Source organism: Thermobia domestica, unplaced genomic scaffold, assembly GCF_964235325.1.
Source record: "Thermobia domestica unplaced genomic scaffold, izTheDome1.hap1.1 HAP1_SCAFFOLD_389, whole genome shotgun sequence".
Taxonomy (NCBI): Eukaryota; Metazoa; Arthropoda; class Insecta; order Zygentoma; family Lepismatidae; genus Thermobia; species Thermobia domestica.
Genome location: NW_027656100.1, coordinates 66,263 through 86,544, shown reverse-complemented (window position 1 = coordinate 86,544; position 20,282 = coordinate 66,263). Strand labels below are relative to the sequence as shown.

Genomic DNA, 20,282 nt, shown 5'->3' with positions numbered 1-20,282 from the left:
CTCATTGTTATTGTACTTGAAAGTTTCATGGGCTACATCTGTAGCCCGCACGACTATTGATGCCACGGGAGTTCCAAAGCGTCAAAGTTTTATCATTATAGTTTGAGTGTTGATCATATGGTCAAAAGAGTTTCAAAAATGGCAATTCTGATGAGGCATGTTTTCTAGACGGCGATAGTTAACATTTTGAGACCGCAAGAATTCATTTTTCGGACACAGAAATTGTGAAAATTCAGAAGATGTGACTGAGAATTCCGGGCGGCATGAATCACTGATACCTGTTGATGATAGTAGTAAAGACAGTTCTGAAGTAAATTATTATGCAGTAAAAGACAATCTCAAATGGAAATAAGTCACGTCTACTCGTAATATTTGCCCTCGTGCTCATAATATTGTGCTTTGTTTTCCAGGACCTAAAGGTGGGGGTAGGTCTGCGTTGTCGGAGCTTGAATATCTAAAAGTGCTTTTAGATGCAAACATTTTGAGACTTAAGGTTGATTTTACCAATATTTACATTGACAGTGTTAGATTGAGATTTGTACTTAACCGTGATGCAAAATTTACAGAGGAGATTGTACGTGCCGTTATTGACATTTTAATGCTTTTGATGAGTGGTCAGTGTTTGTTGGAAAATGTGCATTGACCACTCACCACTTGTGTGCAGAACATGCTTAAAAGGACATTAATACGGAAACATAAAAAGAAAAATGTGAGAGTGTAAATAGCATATGTAAAATTATACAAAATCGTAATCAAACTTTGATACCAGAAACTCGTTATGCTGAAAAGGTATATGTTTTGTGGATAATACGTTTATTTGGAATATTTGTAAAATTTTTGAAAATTATACTTAATTTTTTAAGAATTCTAACACATATGTTTAAGATGAAGGAAAGTTTAAAATGCGCCAGATTGGTCCATTTATTGATAAATACAAATAACATATAGTCTTATTCCTGTATCACTTTTGTAAAAAAGGAATGGTGTTGGTCTCCTTTGTATATACATAGCTTTCAGAAAAAACATATTTCTCAAATTGTGTATAAAACCCTTTAGAAAGTTTATAAAAACAACTCTCTACAAGAAACACAGAAATAATAAAAAAGCTAGACAACGTAATAAAATAAAAACAAATGGGCTATAATGGTAGCCCGCGCGACTATCCACGTCACAAAAATCCGCGCGCGTATTGATGGGTTAAAGACTAGAAAGAAAGAACGCTTTAAAACTGTTATCATTTTAAGAAGTAACTAAAGAACCAAGAGTGAAACCCGATTTACTACCGATTGATGTAAAACTCCAAGACTCATCATTTATATCAAGATGAGTGAAATGGAGATTCAAAACAGATTATAATAAAGAGCATGATCCTCGAAAACAATATGTTACTTGAGCATCAAAGGCTTTAATAAATAGACGGAATATCAGCTTAAAGAAACGTGGTTCTTTAAAGGCTAATATCTTGATAGTGTCAATACAAGAAAGGTAAAGAAATTCAACACTAATAACAAAGAGATATTCCAATCTACATATACAAATGACTTCATAAGTTATGTCAAAGAAGAACAAGAATGGATGAGTTTGAAGCTTCATGTTCCGGATGGCTCTCATTAATATAAGATACGCAAAGTTATGTCTTATTAAATATGCACCGTATAGAGAATAGTCATATTTGGAACTACCATATGAAATCAAAACGAAACAGAACGCCTATTAATGTAAAAACCAAGGTTTAAAGTGTAGCTCATATTTAATTTCTTCAGCATTACAACCAGTTGAAATGAATCCACAACGGCTCTCAAAGTACAGGCCTATTGTTAAAGATTTGGATGATTTGGAAAAACTTGTTAAAGATTTGGAAAAATTAAAAGACATTGATTGCCCTGTAAAGCTAAATGACATTTCTATAATTGAAAGAATACTCGTTATATCGTTTAACATTTATATATACAACGAAAAATATATGGTGTTCGTTTTATATCATACTCCAAAAACGAGAGACTCCAATGTGAATCTATTATATGCAAAAGACGAAAACAAAACACACTATTGTTGGACTAAATATCTAAGTAGATTAGTTAGTACTCAAATAACTAAATAAAGAGCTCAAAAATACTTATTTGACAGATACTTGTTATACCTTTACTCGCAAAATGCTTTAGAAAAATATGAGAGAGATTGTTCTACTCACAAAGCTGTTAAGATAGAAATACCACCAGAAGACACAACGCACATACGTTGAATTTCTGAACCACTAATATAAGACGAAGATGGCATTTGTGATTTACGCTCACTTCGAATGTCTATTGAATAAGTTTATGGGTTGTGAAAAATGCTATACAGAACATGAATCAAATACCAAAAAATATACACAGCACAAGTCATGTCAGTTCTTTGACTATAGTGTGAAATGTGATAGAAGTAAAATAGTTCATGTTGTGTATAAAGGTAAATATACAGCTATGATGTTCGTAAGAATGCTAAAGACCGGAGCTAAACAAATAGCAAACGTTTATAGACAAACTAACGAGTTACCTTTCACAAGTGAACAGATAAAAAAGTTCAAGAAATCTGGGCGCTGCTCTTTCTTTAAGAACAATATACTCAACAGAACTATAAACTTAAATGTCATGACCATCTAACTGGAGAGTTTGTAGCTGCATTATGTAACAATTTTAATATAAATGTTAGAAAACCAATGCTTGTACCAGTGATTATACATAATTTATCAGGATATGAATTACACTTGTTTATAAAACAGCTAGGATGTAATAATAAGCAAATAGAATTAATACCTAATAAACAAAACTATACATATCATTCAATAAAAAGTTTGGAACTATCAAATTAAAATTCATATTTTCATTTAGATATACGCCATGTTATTTAGACAAATGATCATCAAAACTTTCGAGAAACAAATGACTCATACACATCACTTCCATCCTGACGAAAAAGAATTCAAACTTGTAATAATAAAATGTATTTACCGACATTATTATGTTAGTAACTGAAATAAGTTTAGAAGAGACCATTAGTATCAAAGGAAGCATCAAGCTTATGAACACAAATAAAGGATGAGGATTATAAGTATGCATGGAAAGTATGGGAATTTTTTTAAAGTTTATAATTCGAGGGAATACCATGAACCATATCTAAAAACTGATGTGTTGTTATTAGCAGGTGTGTTTGAGAACTTTAGAGAAACATGTATTAAATCTTATAGTCTCGATCCACCTTGGTATATGACAGCACCACGTCTAGCTTGGGATGCAGTGTTAAAGATGACAGATATAAAACTAGAGTTATTTACAGATTAAAATACGGTCTTGACGATAGAATAAGATATAAGTGGTGTTATTTGTCAATGCTCGAAAATATATGTAAAAGCAAACAATAAGTATATGCAAGATTATGATGATAATAAAGAAGATTCTTACATCATGTACCTCGATTCCAAGAACCTCTAAGGCTGGACTATGAATCAATATCTACCGTCTAATGGATTTAAATGGTTAGGCGAAGACGAGATAAGAGAAATAGACCTCACAAATATACCTGATGATTCCGATACTGGTTACATATTAGAAGTAGATCTTGGGTGTCCAAAACAAATACATGGCAATCACAAAGAATAACCATTACCTTCAGAAAACATGTGTCTACTTAGTTCAAAACAATCAAAGCTATTCACAACTCTATATGATAAAGAAAATATTTGATTTACTATCGGAACCTAAAACAATATCTATCACTTGGATTGGAACATAATTAAATACATAGAGTTCGAACAGTCAGACTGGTTAAAGAATTACATTGATTTAAACACATAGATGGCAACTAGAGCAACAAATGACTGTGAGAAAGTCTTTACAACCTCATGAACAATTCAGCATTCGAGAAAACAATGAATAATATTAGGAAGAGATTTAAACTTATTAAAATAGAATGTGATCCAGCAAGAGATTGCCAAACCGAATTTTAAACTTAGAATTATGTATTCAGAAAATCTATATGCAATCATAAGAAATAAAAACTAAAGGACTATCAATAAACCAATATATGTTGAAATGTGTACCTTAGATATATCAAACTATTTATTGTACGACTTACATTATAATGTGATTAAGACAAAATACCAAGATAAAACAGAAGTATGTTATACAGATTCTGATAGCCCCGTATACCATATTTTAATAGATGTGTACGAGGACATGAAACATTATATTGATTACTTCGACACAAGTAATTACCCTAAAGATAACAGATACAAGATACATCAGATCAATAAGAAAATACTTGGTAAGATGAAAGACGAGTTGACGCGTACCATTATAGAAGAGCTTGTAGATTTATGATTTAAGATGTACTACATAAAAGCACTTCAAATGGATCTAACATACAGAGATTTTAAAAGTAAATTCGATAATGAAAACTGTTGTAAGAAAACAAAAGGTGTAACCGAGTGTGTTGCATACAAAGGACTTACATTTGGTGAGTATAAAGACTGTTTGTTCAACCAATGGGACAACTAAATGAACATGAATTTGATAAAAAGTAAGAGGCATGATATATATAGTATAGAAGCAAACAAGTTAGCTTTAAATTATGTAGATGATAAGAGATGTGTTCTAAAAGATGGGATAAATACTCTGCATGAGAACATTATAAGATAGAAGAGTTATAGATATAACTTAGTTGCAGAATTAGATATTAGTTGTAGATGCAGATATAAGTATACTTTATGGATGTAACTATGAAGTACTATGATCTGAAATAGATTTTCTGTTAATGCATTAGAAAAATCTTATCTCACTCCTTCAATTAATAGCATTTGAATTTTTGTTCTAAGTTAATAAAAAGGGAATCAACAATTTCGAGATTTTTGCGGGTAAATTTTTGAGCAATCGAAAAATGTTATTCTTTAAAAATGTCTTAAAATTGTACTGAATTGGCGATAGTATATTTTTCGAACAGGTTAATAAATAGTAAGATTTTAAAAATTCGACATTTATTTTTTAGGTTATGCAATCAGCTAAAAATGGCGATCCTTTCAGTTTTTGAATTTCGAAAAATGATCGAATAGAACCTATCTATTACGAATCTTTTTAGAATCATAATTTTAGTCAGTGGGTCGGTATCAATGTTAGAAGGTTCCATAAACTATGACGTAAGTAGCTAACGTCATTGATATTGATTACATTGTCTCCCAAGAGGAGACTTACGTAATCAAAGATCCACCTAGAAGGTCTCTAGTGAACGAAGAGAGAAGAAAATATACTGGTGTTATGCTACTAGAGGAAAAGAGAGATCTCATTGATCACGTTCTGTGCTACATTCTAGGAAAGAAAAAGAAAGCCTATATATATATATATATATATATATATATATATATATATATATATATGTGTGTGTGTGTGTGTGTGTGTGTCTGTGTGTGTGTGTGTGTATGTATATATATATATATATGCTCTCATGAAGGAAACCGCTAAGATGCAGCTATAAAAATATTCATCTATGTAGTTGTGAACAGCCCGGAAGATTTTGCTATCCCTTATGTTTCCAATTTGGCACAATTGGTGGCACTAAGGTAGCTTCAATAGAAATGTCTTTCGTGCATTGACAGCTATTACGCCGCATCTGTTATTTTTTCCCTAAAAACTTTCCAATAAAAGATGTGCAATTTTTGTTATGAATGATGTGGAGAAACAAGTCATAAAAACTCATTTATAGTGAAACTACTACAAACTCATGCATACACTACGATCAATGGTGTATTTAATAAAAGAACATTAACGATGTAGGAGCTTACTGAATAATAGATGTCGATGATGGATAGCTCAACTAAAGTACTGCACTAAATAATGTTGGCAAGTGACTGGTGTGACGGGTATTATAGGCACTCAGGATTGATGGGTAGGTTGTGCTCGTAGTTTGGTATCTCCTCTACTTACAGGATTTCATTCTATTCAACATTCTACTTTATAGCATGACTCATGACGCCAACACGAACAATTTACCCTTGCAAGAAATTTAACCGTAACACTTTTGCAATATTTCTAAATTTATCCGACATCTAATCTCAACTTAAAATGATAGTTTACTTCAATACTTCATTGCTAGTGCATGATTTACTGGAAATATTCCTACGGCATTGCCCCGACTCTATTTCATTTCTCGATTTCTTTTTCTCTGACCTCTGATAAAAATATATAGAATTATCATAGAATAAACCATACTAATCAATGTCAGTTTTTGTTCTTTAGTTTTTAATACTTTTTCCAAACAAAAAATAACTATAGTATACTAACCTTTGACCGAATATGATATTTCCTTATATAATGTTAAGTTCATTCTTCATTTTTGTGTATTTTTTACTTATATTTATATGTGCATTAATATTTAATTTTGGAATAATTTTGTGAAAGCGTATTTCTATTGATTAGAGATTGCAACGAGATTTTTAAGCATTGTTTGGTTTTGGGGAAACCTATCAACTGTTGTTCAATCTTCAAGCCTATAGCGACAGATATTCCCTATTGCTTCATAACGGGTTCAGCGCAAGTGTAAGTAAAATATTTTTGATATCATTTTTTATTTAAAGTGCATAATATTTCACAATCCGCATGACGTAACTACGGCATTTCTTGTTTGAGCTCTGCATGAAAATTATGTAACATATATGTATTTGTTTAGGAAATTGAAAGAATTGTTTGAAAATATTCATAAACACACACATTTCTCTGGAAGGTAACGAAATGAAAAATTGATTACATGATGTATGCAATACTAAAAGCAACACCATTTGAAAAGAATTTGACATTGACGACTTGAATTTCGAAACGACTAAATTGTATTTTATTCTTAGAGGACGATCTATTGACTGATCTTACAGAAAACTATATATGTATTTATAAGTTTCAAGTTGAAATACAACTTCCAGTTTTAATTCACAGATTTTTTTATAAAACAGCAAAATATATAATTAAATATTTGACTTACCTACTGTAATAACAATAGTTGTTCGGAAATTTATGTGTCTGCTTCCCATTAATATACATTCCAGTTAATCAAATTTGTCTAATTCTTTTCCCTGAATGTTTACTTATCTATTAATAGGTGGATCATTTATCTTGAAACTTTTTCGAAAAGTCGTTCTTACTAATTAACAAAAATCAAATAATATTCTAATCAGCAAATATCGACAATAATACATTGAATGAGATACTCCAAATTGTTACCAGTTTAACAGTGTTCTAAACACAGAATGAAGTAATACGTTTGAATGCAATTACGTCAGTTATTCAGTATTTGAAATGTAAACGATATAGCAGAAATTTACTACGCCATAATACAGCATCAAAAAACTAACATTAACACAGTATCATAGATATCGTAAAGCTTCAATGTCCTACAACATTACTAAAATAATAGAAACGTGCAAGAACAAATTACCTATTTTAGTTTTATAACTTTAATCGCAACATGCATATCTAAAAACGACAAACGAAGGTAAATAAGATTGGGAATTAATCTTTCTAGAAAATGTTCAACTTAGAAAACGTTTCAGAATAAATATCACACTCAATTACATTAATAGTGTAGAACAATTCATTAACCGTTTTAAACTTATGAAATAAAAGGTTTATATTTATATTCTGCATAAATTGACGGGTTTCAAGTTAGTTGTTAGACAATGTTGCCTTCGTCTGTTTCAGTAACCAACCAACAATTGCATAGATAGTTATGGTTACAGCGACGTTTTGCAATTTTATAATATTAGGAAGTTTGACTAATTCGTTAAAGTCCATCATAGCTTGATATGAATAGCGAGATCCCATTGTTATAAAGAATATTCTAATTATAATATTCATTATAAATAATCATTGCTATTGAATGTTTTCGTAACATTGGTCCTTTGCATCCTTTCCCTATCTTCTAGATAAATCCTGAAACTCGAAATTAGTACACTTCCAACGTGTATTTCCCCATCCGTCTCTCTTATATTATTCCTGTTGCCGGGGCCTGACAGACATAGAATTTTGTGGATCATTATTTGTATAGTAGAGTTCTTTGCCTGTTACCCTGAATTATAAATGCGATTTTATAAAGTGTATTAAATATGAAGATTTTATATTTCCCATAACTTAATGGAAAGCTATTTACTAAATTATATTTTATCTCCAGTTCCTTTCTGGTCTTGGGAGATAATATGGGGTATCCGGAAGAATACACATCACGTTTTTGTTTCTTAAAGGTTGAAGCCCAGGAAGATAATATTGAAACCAAATACTGCTATATTTTCCCACTTTCAGTTCTACTAGAGTAATCCAAATGGAGAAAACACCATAAACGTAAGCCAGAAGATTTACCTTGGAAGTGATATGAATGTAGCAAAAATATATCAATTGTATACTGAAATGTGCAATGGATGAAATCTGACCCCCAGTAAAGGAACCGATGTATCGTTGAGTATTTAATGAACATTTCAATTTTCCTCCAAGGATTCTTGTGATGTTTGTGATGAATTTAATGTTAAACAGGAAAGCTGTATAGATGGAAAACCGGCAGTGGAGGAACGTTACAGGAAGCACGTTGATGAAGCAGATATACGTTACAAGTTGAAATCTACGGAGAAAGATAGATCCAGTGAAAACAAATTTCATCGTATTGTGCTTGTGGATTTACCAAAGTGTCTACCAACGCCAAAACTTAACAACATACGTTTTTATAAGCGGAAGCTCTGGAAATTCAACTACACAATTATTGATGCAACTGAAGGAAAATGACATTGTGTTGTTTGGGATGAAAGTATTGGTGGTCGATATGGAGATGACAATGATTCAGCATTGCTTTCTGTTTTCAGGAATTTCCACACAATGTATAATCTTATGGTCGTATATCTAAGAACAAGAAATTTTTACTTATCTTGTTGTATATATGGATCTTTGCACAATGTCCGCAATTAGAAGTTTTCCATCACAAGTATTTACTGCAGGGACATAGTGAAGTTGATAGTTTTCATGCCAATACTGTGAACGATAGCAGAAGAACTCACCAAACCTTTACTATATATCACAACTAGGCAAACAATATTGCCGCTAAGCAGAAATTATATGTTAACAGTCAACTGTTGAGTCAGTTCTTGAATTTCAGCTCCCTTGCACAAACTGGAGGACAGTTAATACACTGCAAACCATCAGGGTCTGCAGAAGCTGCGAGAATCAGTAAAGCTGTATGGATTCGTGTCTGTAGAGATTTGCCAATTTGTTACGAAAATTTTCAGATAATTTCATCACATTGAACGTTCAGTGTAACATCATCTTACCAGTCGAACATCATCCTACCCATAACATTGAATCCTGTTACAGATAACCAACGGTCCATCAGCTACAAGTGTAAAGACTTACAAGATTTGATGAGGTGGATCAACCATGAATACCATCGCTTTCTTGAAACACTTGCGTATGCAGGACAAAATGAAGAAGATACTGAATTCATTAATGATCCTGAAGCTCAATAACTTGAACAGTGTTTTTTGCTTAAATTTTATTGTGTTGCTATTCCGTGTTTCTTAGATATGTAGCTGTTTATTTGAAGTACAACCTCAAAATAAATCTCTATAACCCTTTCAACAATCCCTCTTGAGAAATATAGGAAGTGATAAATGCCCTGCCTTTAAAAGAAATATCAAAGCATATTTAAAGGCAAAAAGGCGATAATTCCAGCAACTTTTTTTAAATATTTTTTTAAAACGTGAAAATACAGACAGCTTTCGCAACAAGACTTCCCAGCAGAGAACATTAATAGCCTTATTATAAATTAAATTGAAGTCAATTTCTACAGAAATTGTTATCTTATTTAGAGTGAAACACAATTTTACACTCTATTCTGTCACCCCTGAAAATTAAATAAAAATGACTTGCTCTCGTCTGTCTTTAACGTCCGGATATGTAAACAGAAATGTTAATGAATGAATGCGTAATTTAATCGGAGACTCCAATGAGCTTCAGGAAGAAAAACAGAAACATAAAATAGAAGTCGTGAGATTTAGGCAGTATTAATTATTGTATAGAGGAACTCATCAATTTGTGTAGACCAATTCATTGTTAATTGGGAATACCTTGTTCATTAAGCACATGCGAAGATGCACGTGAAAATTAATAATATATGGCCGACGTCATCAAGTAGATTATGTTACGATTCAGGTCTGTTATAGGAATAGCTTCAAGAATGCAAAAAACATTACTGGCACGATATTTTCTCTGATAAACTTTATGCTAGTGGAAGAAAAAACTATGAAATATTGTCCGACGAAAGGTAGGCACAGACATATTGAATACCTTAAAGATGTAAATAAAGGAATTAAGAAGAATTTTCGTCGAAAAATCTAAGAAAAATACCAAAACGAGGAAATAATATGTAGATGTAATATTAGAAGGTGCGAAATTTGTTCAAATTAAAACAGGAGACTGCAGAAGATATTGTATGTTATCGCGAACAAAAAACTTCTAAAAATTCATGGGTTATATTGGAGATGGAGAAAACGAGGAAAAGGAGAGCGTGGAAACACGTTGATACAGAAAACGGCAGAATGGCTCACATTTAGCTAAACAACGAGTAACGTCGGGAAACAGGCAGAGCATGGAAACAGTTTTACAAGAAAAAAATTCAGGGACACAGAATAATTTTCAATGTTGAGAAATTTGAAGCAATATACTAAAAATGAAATATATGGAACTTTAAATAAAACAATAGGGTATTTCGATGGTAGTAGAAAATAAGCATATGAGGATAGGCAGAAAGAAAAAATGAAGCTTTAAGAAAATGTGAAGAATCTGTTGAGGACTTACATGAAATTACTGAAACACTGTGTTGTATAGAAGTAGTAAATGAAGTATATGATGATGATAAAGGGTTTTGTATTAGTCAATATGAGATTAGGAAACCTATATCTAGGGTTAGCAATAGAATGAAAACCAAAATTGATAATACACCAATGAATGGAGGACAAAGGCAAGAAAGGATTGTTCACAGTCTGTAGTGAAACATGTGATTTACATGAGGGGCGAACAACTTTCGTGAAGACAACCTTCATTCAGGAGGTATAAAAATTAAACACAGAGAGATGTGCTGTTTATAGATATGCTAATCTTCTATCGCACGAAAGAGAATCTATTTCCAACAGAAAATAAAAGGTTGTATGGAACAACAAACTACAACGTGGAAGAGGATCAGTTTCAGTTCAAGTAGGGTAAGAGTGCAAGATATGCAAATCGAAAGTAATCATGTACAATGGTATAAGGTGTATGCTGTAGTTATCAATTTATAAAATACATTTCATCGCGTGAATTGGAAGTTCTGAAGAAAATTTGGTTGGACCCATTTTATATGGAACTCAGAAGAAGCTTGTATATGAACCAATACATTAATGTGAGAATAGATTAGTAAATGAACAAGAGAGTGTAATTGGAGTTCGGTGTTGATGCCGTACCTTTCCAATATTATTTAATATCAATGTAGAAGACATAGTGAAAAATATTCTACACGATATGGTAACGTTGCGGAAGGACGTAAAACGATTTGTTATATATTTGTTATAGATATTGCGTTTGCTGTGGATCTAAAAATCAATAAAATAATTGAAAACCTGAGGAGAGATTTAATGAATGTGGAATGAAAATAAAAGAAAACAAAACGGTTGTGATTGCAATGATGCGGTCAGTGACAAATGTAAAAGTAAGAGGGAAAATCAAACATTTAGCTAGTTCTCGATAACTGGATATTCTGACTAGTAACGATGTGAAGTGGAGCATGAAATAAAAACAATGACAGGAAGGCGAAAATTCTTTATAGAATAAATTATGTTTCGCGTGAAATGTAATACAGAATAAAGAAAAAGTGTATTAAATTACTTCGTCTGAAACATTGTTCTGCATAAAGCAGAAACATTGAAAGAAATGTTACAGAAAAGGAATGAATAACGACTGCAATATTATGCAGTCGTTATTCAAAGACTGCAAAGATGTATGCGCAAAGAAGAATTAGGAACGAGGGGAAAACAAATGGCAGGTTGTAGAAATGATAGGGAAGAAAAGTACACTTTTATATACTATTGAAAAACGGGACGTAATCTATCGTAGCTGGGTATTAACTAAGAAGAAACTATATTATTATTGACGTACTAGTGAGTATGGTGGTAAAGAAAAAGAGAGATAGGGTGAATAAAACTACAATTAGTGGAAATAATCCAAACAGAAAAAAACGTACCAGAAAATGAAGAGATTCTACAAAAATCTATTAGTACGGAAGCTAGCTTCTTAGTTCACGCTAGTGTTCTGCCTGTAATGACAGAATACTTACGATGATGATGATGAATATGGCTACTTAAAATGAGGATACGATTCATCCTTTGCAACGGCTGTGTAATTTTATACATCAACATTCATATTGGTGGTAGACATTGTAGTGCGTGAGGACATTAATGTGTTTTAACTTACACATAATGGTAAATTACGTTAGTTGTAGTAAACAACCATTGTGCCAACATGTTTCATAAGGATTGTACTGACTGGATCTTAGTGTCCCCTCTACGAGGGAGATTATATGAGTCATAAACGTAAAGATTAACGACGGACTGCAGCGTACGAACTCCAGCCGGGATCAAATATTCGCTTACACGCAAAAGGCGCATACCGATATAGTTTAAGCGTGCCGCTGAGAAGAACTACAGAAGTTACCCGTAACTACCAGAATTATTTATGTTCAAGATGACCCCTTTTCTTCGAACTATATGTGAAGCCATATTTTAGCATGAAAATTTATCGCGCTAATATTTTCGTGGTTGGAATATTTTATTTACGAAATTATTAACCAACAGTTTTTTCTGACTAGATTGCTTATGTATCACGCACCAAAAATTTATTGGACAAGGTTAGATGGGGCTTTATTTGTCACCATGTTCTAGTAAGATTTTAGGTATTATTCTCGATGCCGACAAGAAGAGTGTTTTTTCCCGAGAGTGATTAGTAGGGAAAAAACTTCGGTGTCCTTATTGATATTAATAAGTTGTGAATACTTGAGTTTAACACTCACATGTAAATGTTAAATGTGATTTAATACTTCCGAATTAATTTATTTTGTTTAAATATGTTTGAGCATTGACTGAACTAAGTGCTGCTAATGTACATTGTATATCTTTCGGAAGTGTCTTTGTCTTCAGTAATTGTACTTTTGAAGACATCAATGAATGCCAAAATATTGAAAAACGTTTATCAATTTTGATTTAAGTCAATAACGTTAATTTAATGAATTATTTCTGTGAATAATATGTTCTTTTTTAAATTTACAAGTAATTGTGAAATCTCTCGTTGTACTTTTTTTTAGGAAAGGGATTATATATGATAATATATCCCGTGATATGGATTTCGATGTCAACTATTACCTTAGGTGGGATGGCCAACCAATACGAGTAAGTAATAGTGAACACCTGGTACAGTTGTGCTGTGCTACATAATACAACACTGGTTTTAGTAAAAACTTTGCAGTAATAACTTATAGCTTTAGTCACAAAAGTATGAATATAAGTAGGAATAAGTATGGTATAAATATGAATACATTAATAATAAATGCTTACGAACAACCTAGTGATAAAGAAGAACGTTTGTTAAACCTTGTAAGTTGCTGGATCTCAAGTAAGAAAGAAGTATTTTAAATGGTCAATATCATCTAATTAGAAGATGGATGTTTTTGGTGCCATCGTTCAATTTATACCTTGTTTACTCTGCTCATTGGTGGTAACTTCGTTATACATTGATGATATATCATCTCTATAACATTTCAGAAGAAGAATTAGTTCTGCCTTATATGAACGTGCGATCAACAATACAAGAGAGTTCAAATAATTAATTTGTAAAGGGAATAGCAGGATAAGGCTGCGAAAACTGTCCTTAGACGGATTGATGTAATATTTATGCCAAAGGTATCTCGTATCCGGAGATATCTTTGACCTATATTAATCTTCTAATTCTTTCGAATTTCAAAGTTAAAGTTGAAAATAATAAAAGAAAAATGTGCATATCTCAAGAACGACTTAATTTAAGAAGGTGGAAATAATATCTGTATACAATGCTCGATGTACCTTAGAGAAAACTAGAAATAATGTACTTCGCCCTTCAAATTTCTAGTAGAAAGCTCGTCGAAAATATTCGAATTCAAATGGTTTTTGCTTTATGTTAAAGTAACCACATTTACATTTTACCAGCCTTTACGTTGTTCCGACAAAGTGAAATGGTAAAATCCATCCCAGAGACGAATGTCATCACACATGTTCACACATAATAATACTAACTATAGCTCATAAAGCAAAATATTAAGATGGTCACTTCATTTTTGAAGATATAGTCAAGTAATTGAAGCGGAAGGCAGATTACGGTAATAAATGGAGCGAAGTTTTATCCATTAACCTACAAAATGTGTTTTATTGATTCCCTAGCTCTTTTTATTTCTCTTAAGGGAATTTTATACTGTTATCAATGGTTTTTCGGTCTCCGTAAGATAGTATGTAAAATTTACTTCATGAATATTTAACTACGTATGGAACTCAACAACTTGAAATGATCCATAGAAATACAGAAACCAATAGAATTAGGATAGTTATTTTTCAAATCCACGCTTCATGTTGCAGAGCAAGAGTAATTGACCTTCTTGGTAACATTTAATGGACTATACATGGAAGATGGTTTGCCCCAATTTTGTCTTCGCTAACATGTGTGCTGCTGACAGGGAAGTGATTTCCCTCCCAATCTTATGTCCTTTCCCAATGGGTGTGGCATCGTCGCAGGGTGCCACCCTCATCTCATTTCTTTCCTTCGTTTCTAAAGAACTGATAGATTTTCTGTTAACGCCACATAGGGTGAACTCAACAATTTGAATGTTTTACTTCTTGCAATTTCATGGTGTAGGATGTATAAGGCGAAAATAAAGATCACGTAGAGAACATCAATTTCTACTATAGTTATATATTTATTGCTAGCCACTGATTTGCTATTAACATGTTCTAATTCTTTGTAATAACGTTGAATCAACAGTATCTTGGCTTTGAAGAAAAGGATCAATAATTTGATACAGATGATGGTTGAAATTTAGTCTTCCTTTGCAACACTAAATTTGTATAAGGCACTTACATTGATACAAACCACAAATTCCCTCTAATGACTGGGATTTGAAATTCGTGGCGGGTAGGTACTTCCAGATTATTCTAATAATTTTCCGGAAGTAATGAAAAAAGATCAACTTTACTTCAAGATCCGTTCAACAGAAAAGATGGACTAAACTCCATGAACTATCTTTCAGGTGAATAACCATACTTAAGCAAAATTCCAAAAATAACTCAGCTCTTCGTTTTGTCTAATTGCTAGCTTGCACGCACCTTGGGTTTTATACAAGATGGAAGACCCCAACATTTCAACGCATTACCAAGAATTACGATTCCACTAAAGGTTAAGTCCCTTGAGCTGCAGAAAGGAATGCAAATCAAGAAACATCCAAAACAAACGAAACTGATAAAAGACGTAATGTCAGATTAATTTAGACTACGTGGGTGATATCTAATGTTTCTATGATCTCCAATGATCATAAGTGTAGGAGGAAGGAGTATATTGAACATGTCTAGTTCTTATAACTAGAAAATTAGTAAGACTAGAAAGTTAGTAAGTATAATATTTACAGAAGGCGTTAAAAACATCTTTAGAAAATAAATTCTACCATTTGAAATGTGAGAAGCCTATAGAATAGCCTTGATGGACTAATGCGATGTTAGAGCGATATAGTCTGTAGAAAATTGGTCGTAACGATACAAGAAAACAATAACTCCAGAGCAAAATAGAACATAATGACCAATTTGTTCAATATATTCAATATACAATAATGAATATAACGCATTAATTGGACTTTGTTCGCATTAATGTACCTGTGGAAAAAGAAAATTTCAATTTTCCCTGCCTTTTGCTTCCCCTGCCTTTCCGTGTAAGGATTGATTTTATAAGTTGTTTGATGTCTTTTCCGAACAATCTGTGTTCATACATAATGAAAGATCGGGCCACGAACTTCATACCACTTTCGCTATGTGTGAACCCAAATTATTTTCCCCATTGAAATTCAAGTAAATACTCGTACATATAATAATGATTGACTAGTTTTAATGAGTGTTATATATATGTTTAAAAACAATTGACGCACGCCGTATCAAAAGCCGCCAAAAACATTTTTTTTTTTTTTTTACCGAAATTCACTTTCATATCGTTTGCTATATTTTTGACCTAAAGGAATTCCATGCAAAACAGAATTTTGTATAAAAGTTTAAGAATTCATACTAAAAATACTTCAAATATGGGACTTTGTTCGCATATACATGATGCTTCACTGCACGTTTTGTGAGATTACTCGAATTATGCGAAATGGATGTGGCCGATTTTGATACTAGGCGCATTAATTGACGTAAGCAAATAAAATAATATAAGTGGTTCAAAACCAGACCGAACTCAGATGATTCATATCTTTATTTTTCTTACTTTAATCACTTCCTATATTTATGTGCAAATTAAATTAGTTTGCAGTAATTCTGACTCAGTTAACTAATTTGAAGGAATAAATTATGTCCTTTGTATTGTGTAGCTATGTACTTTTTTGTTCTTGTAAAGCGACTCTTAAAATATCCACAACTATGCAAGGTTAGAACAACGTATTTCTATCAGTTGTACTCCGTGGATGAGTAAGAAGAATTGCCACTTTTGTAATCAGAGATCTTAGGTTTGAACCCAGCGAGAGTACAATTTGTCTCGGACGCAAATTGAGTAGTGGGTCGTATTTCGCTTTAAGCTGTGGGTTCTGTCCTTGATAACCTCTCTCTTACATAAGAGCGGGGTAAAAAGTTATTTCTATTCATTTATAATCCCAATTAAGTAAACGTTTCCATTCTTGGCCATTCTTTTTAACAATGAATAACTGCAATTAAATGGTGTTAATTCGATTGAGTTCTCAATCTCAAGAATGACCACAAATCCGCTGCAACTCAAGTTCAATTGTCAACTCGACGTTTTCACGAAGAATTAAGATTTTCATTACGAAAGTATGCAAGCGCTTACGAATTTTATGAGAGATTATGTTTCCTAATTGGTTCTTGCAAAATAACATGATAGAAGGTTTTATATTTCTGCTTTATCATAACTTAGATTCTAACCCAATCTATTACAGGTTCGTGTGTATTTCTAAACTGTAATTGTGTCAACTAATATCCTTCGTAGGTTTAATTTCATGCACATAATATTATATATCAGAAATATTATATCTAGCTCACAATCCCTTGCATAGACGCGCTCCTTCGTTTGGCGTGTCAAGCCTGAACAGTGCTGAACGAGCAGATTGGTAAATACTTTGTGTTCTAGTAGTAAATCATTTGTAAAACTAGTTTAACTATGTACTGGAGTTTGACTTATTTCATTTAAAAAATACAGCCCTCGACTATTCCACAAATAAAAAACTGGCACAGAAAACAAGTAACAGTAGCACACGTTCCCAATGCAAAGGAGTTTGGTTTCTGTGGTGCAATGTTTTAACAAATTATATTGAAACCAGAAATGTTAAATGTCTATACAACTTTCGTTTTTTTGTTGACAGGATAGAGATAGAGAAAAAATACATTATTCCAAGGCTTAATTCATTGCTGAAAACAGCTTCTCATATTCTCTTCCAGTTTTTATCCTATAGCTATCAACGCTAAAACCGAAAATGGTTGATTCATACCACTTCTAGTTTGAATGGAGTGTTAAGCAAATAGACTTAGCTATTTTTGAACACTGAATATAATGCAAAAACAGCTTGATAAATGTTTTCATTACTGTCTTAAGACCTTTTGCGTCAAATAACAGATGACAAAATTTCTCCTATTAATTTACAATTCCTGATAATCTTCTTTTTTGGAAATGAATGACATTCTCTTCACCAAATTTTTTATTCATATGTTCATTTTGCAGATGTATACAGCACACGAGGGCGTTGTTAAATTTTTCAGAGTCAATGCTACAAATACAGATAAGTTCTATTTACACAATATGTACATAACAAAATATGCACTAATATTCCACATCCAAAATGTCATACATAACAGTGTTTGACAAATTAATCGAATGTTTAAAAAGAAAGAAACCTTACATCTTCAACTCAAATGCAACCTTCCACGTACAATCTGACAGTATGAGACAAAATTATTTTTTTAGAGAGTGAGTGATTTTTATCAAATCTGACGTCACGCGTCAGAAACCTGAGCGTGGGTTTATCTTGTCTTATTTCTACCATGGATGTTAATACTTGATATTTTCTATCGCAAAATACTTTTGGCAACATTCCTCTTTGTCAAGCGGCTATTGCTTTTGCTTGTAAATGTATTCCCTCAAGCTATACATTGATCTGTGTGCTTTTTGTCACTCTCTATTTCTCCCTGGCTGTGTTTACGAAAATATTTCTTGCTTTTCATGCGTGGGGGTAATGAGTAAAACACCCTTACAGGAGTAGAGAGATTGTAAGGGATAAAAAAAGATCTAAAATGGCTATCGATGTTAATGTAGATTTCATAGTTTCGAGTTCGCTGAGATGGTCAGACGTAATGCGATCAGACATTTTCTATTAGTGGTTTCTTTATATGCATCTACCAAGTTTACGAACCTTAACTTATTTGCGTAGAGTAGTTGGTTAGTGTGTCATCAGTGGGTATTTTTACTTTTATTTCTACGACCATCAGTTCAAATCCCATACAATACAGTAACTTTTTAGGTTCTGGAAAAGCATGATTATGTCAATTCGTTAAACAGCAATGTTTTGCTTTCATCATCTTCCGTTGCTTGGGTGGGTAATGTGGCCATTACCAGCCCCTTCCCAGAAAGTTATACTTTTACGATGACTAAATTTAAAAAACGCAAAGGAAAAAAATAACTTGTCCTTCATGAGTAAAGTATCCCTAACATGTTTCTATTTTATAACGTCGCTCCGCGCACGTAAAAAATGTCAATATAGCTTGAAAAGACATAATTTTTAAGCACATTTAAATATTCAGTCTTCATTTGTTGCAGGATTAAGTAGATATTTAACCTGACAAACAACACCTTGGAATGAAGTCGACATAAAAATTTTTTGCTAACAAAACAAAAATTTAAAAAAAATATAAGAAGAATAAACTTTCTATAAGTGACACGTAGATTAAAATATAATGACTCTCGATTTACCGTCAATTATCGATTTTTATACATACACTTAATTATGACTTAACTTCATGGTACACCACATGTTTTAACTTGAAATCGGTCTCAATTTGGCTACTGCCTTCAATTATAATTCAGAGTAACAACGTGAAATAATATTCCAAAAATACATTTTTCACTCGTATTTAACTAAGAAAATTCTTCAATAAATGAATAAATACTCTACATTAAATACACACGTAGTGAATAACTAGTTGTCATAACACTAATAATAATAAATATTTTCACAAGATATGAGAGATAGGTTTTACATACCGTTGCAGAGGACAAGTGATAGGCACTTTCACTTGATCCCTATAGATCGCAGAGAAGACCTATGAGCCCATCTGAATGCAGTACTACAGTCACATGACTTCTACCAATAGCTATGATACCAGATTACTCATTTCGAAAGTAACCAAATATACACATATATGTATAAAATTTGCTGCAGTTCGACAAACGAGAAAAAGTTAAAACCGGAAAAAGGACGGGAAAAAATTAAATGATAAACAGCGCTGTTCTACAATTTACCAAATATCCCATCTAACTATAGTATAATGTACCTTATATATATATATATATATATATATATATATATATATATATATATATATATATATATATATATATATATATATATATGTATTCCTATGTGAATACAGAGAAGTGAGGGGTCACTACCTCACAACTTTGTTCCTTATTATTATCCTCTTCACTCTAATTACTATAATATTTCCTATAATTCAGAATTTTGAATTTAACAAATGTTATAATTATCGAAAATTGAATTAGAAGAGGAGTTTTCATTTCTGATCATTGTCATAATCGGAAGAGAAAATTAAAAAAAATATTAATTAGCATTTAATTAAATTTTAATGGAATATTACTAAACAAAGCATCTATTTCGAATATTGTCGTCAAGTAATATGTAGAAATAGGTAGAAATAATAAACGTAGTATAATATGTAGAAATAGGCAGAAATAATT

General features: G+C 32.1%; 1 protein-coding gene across 1 annotated transcript in view; it reads left to right on the top strand.

The window, feature by feature from the left end:
• Positions 1-13,420: 13,420 nt before the first annotated feature.
• Positions 13,421-20,282, top strand: part of LOC145676819 (uncharacterized) — a gene marked incomplete at its 3' end in the record, with an annotated part of 44,623 nt that continues 37,761 nt past the window's right edge. The window contains exon 1 of the mRNA XM_081747598.1: positions 13,421-13,471. Within this exon, the coding sequence (XP_081603724.1) occupies positions 13,421-13,471 (51 nt within the window). The remainder of the gene's footprint in view (positions 13,472-20,282) is intronic.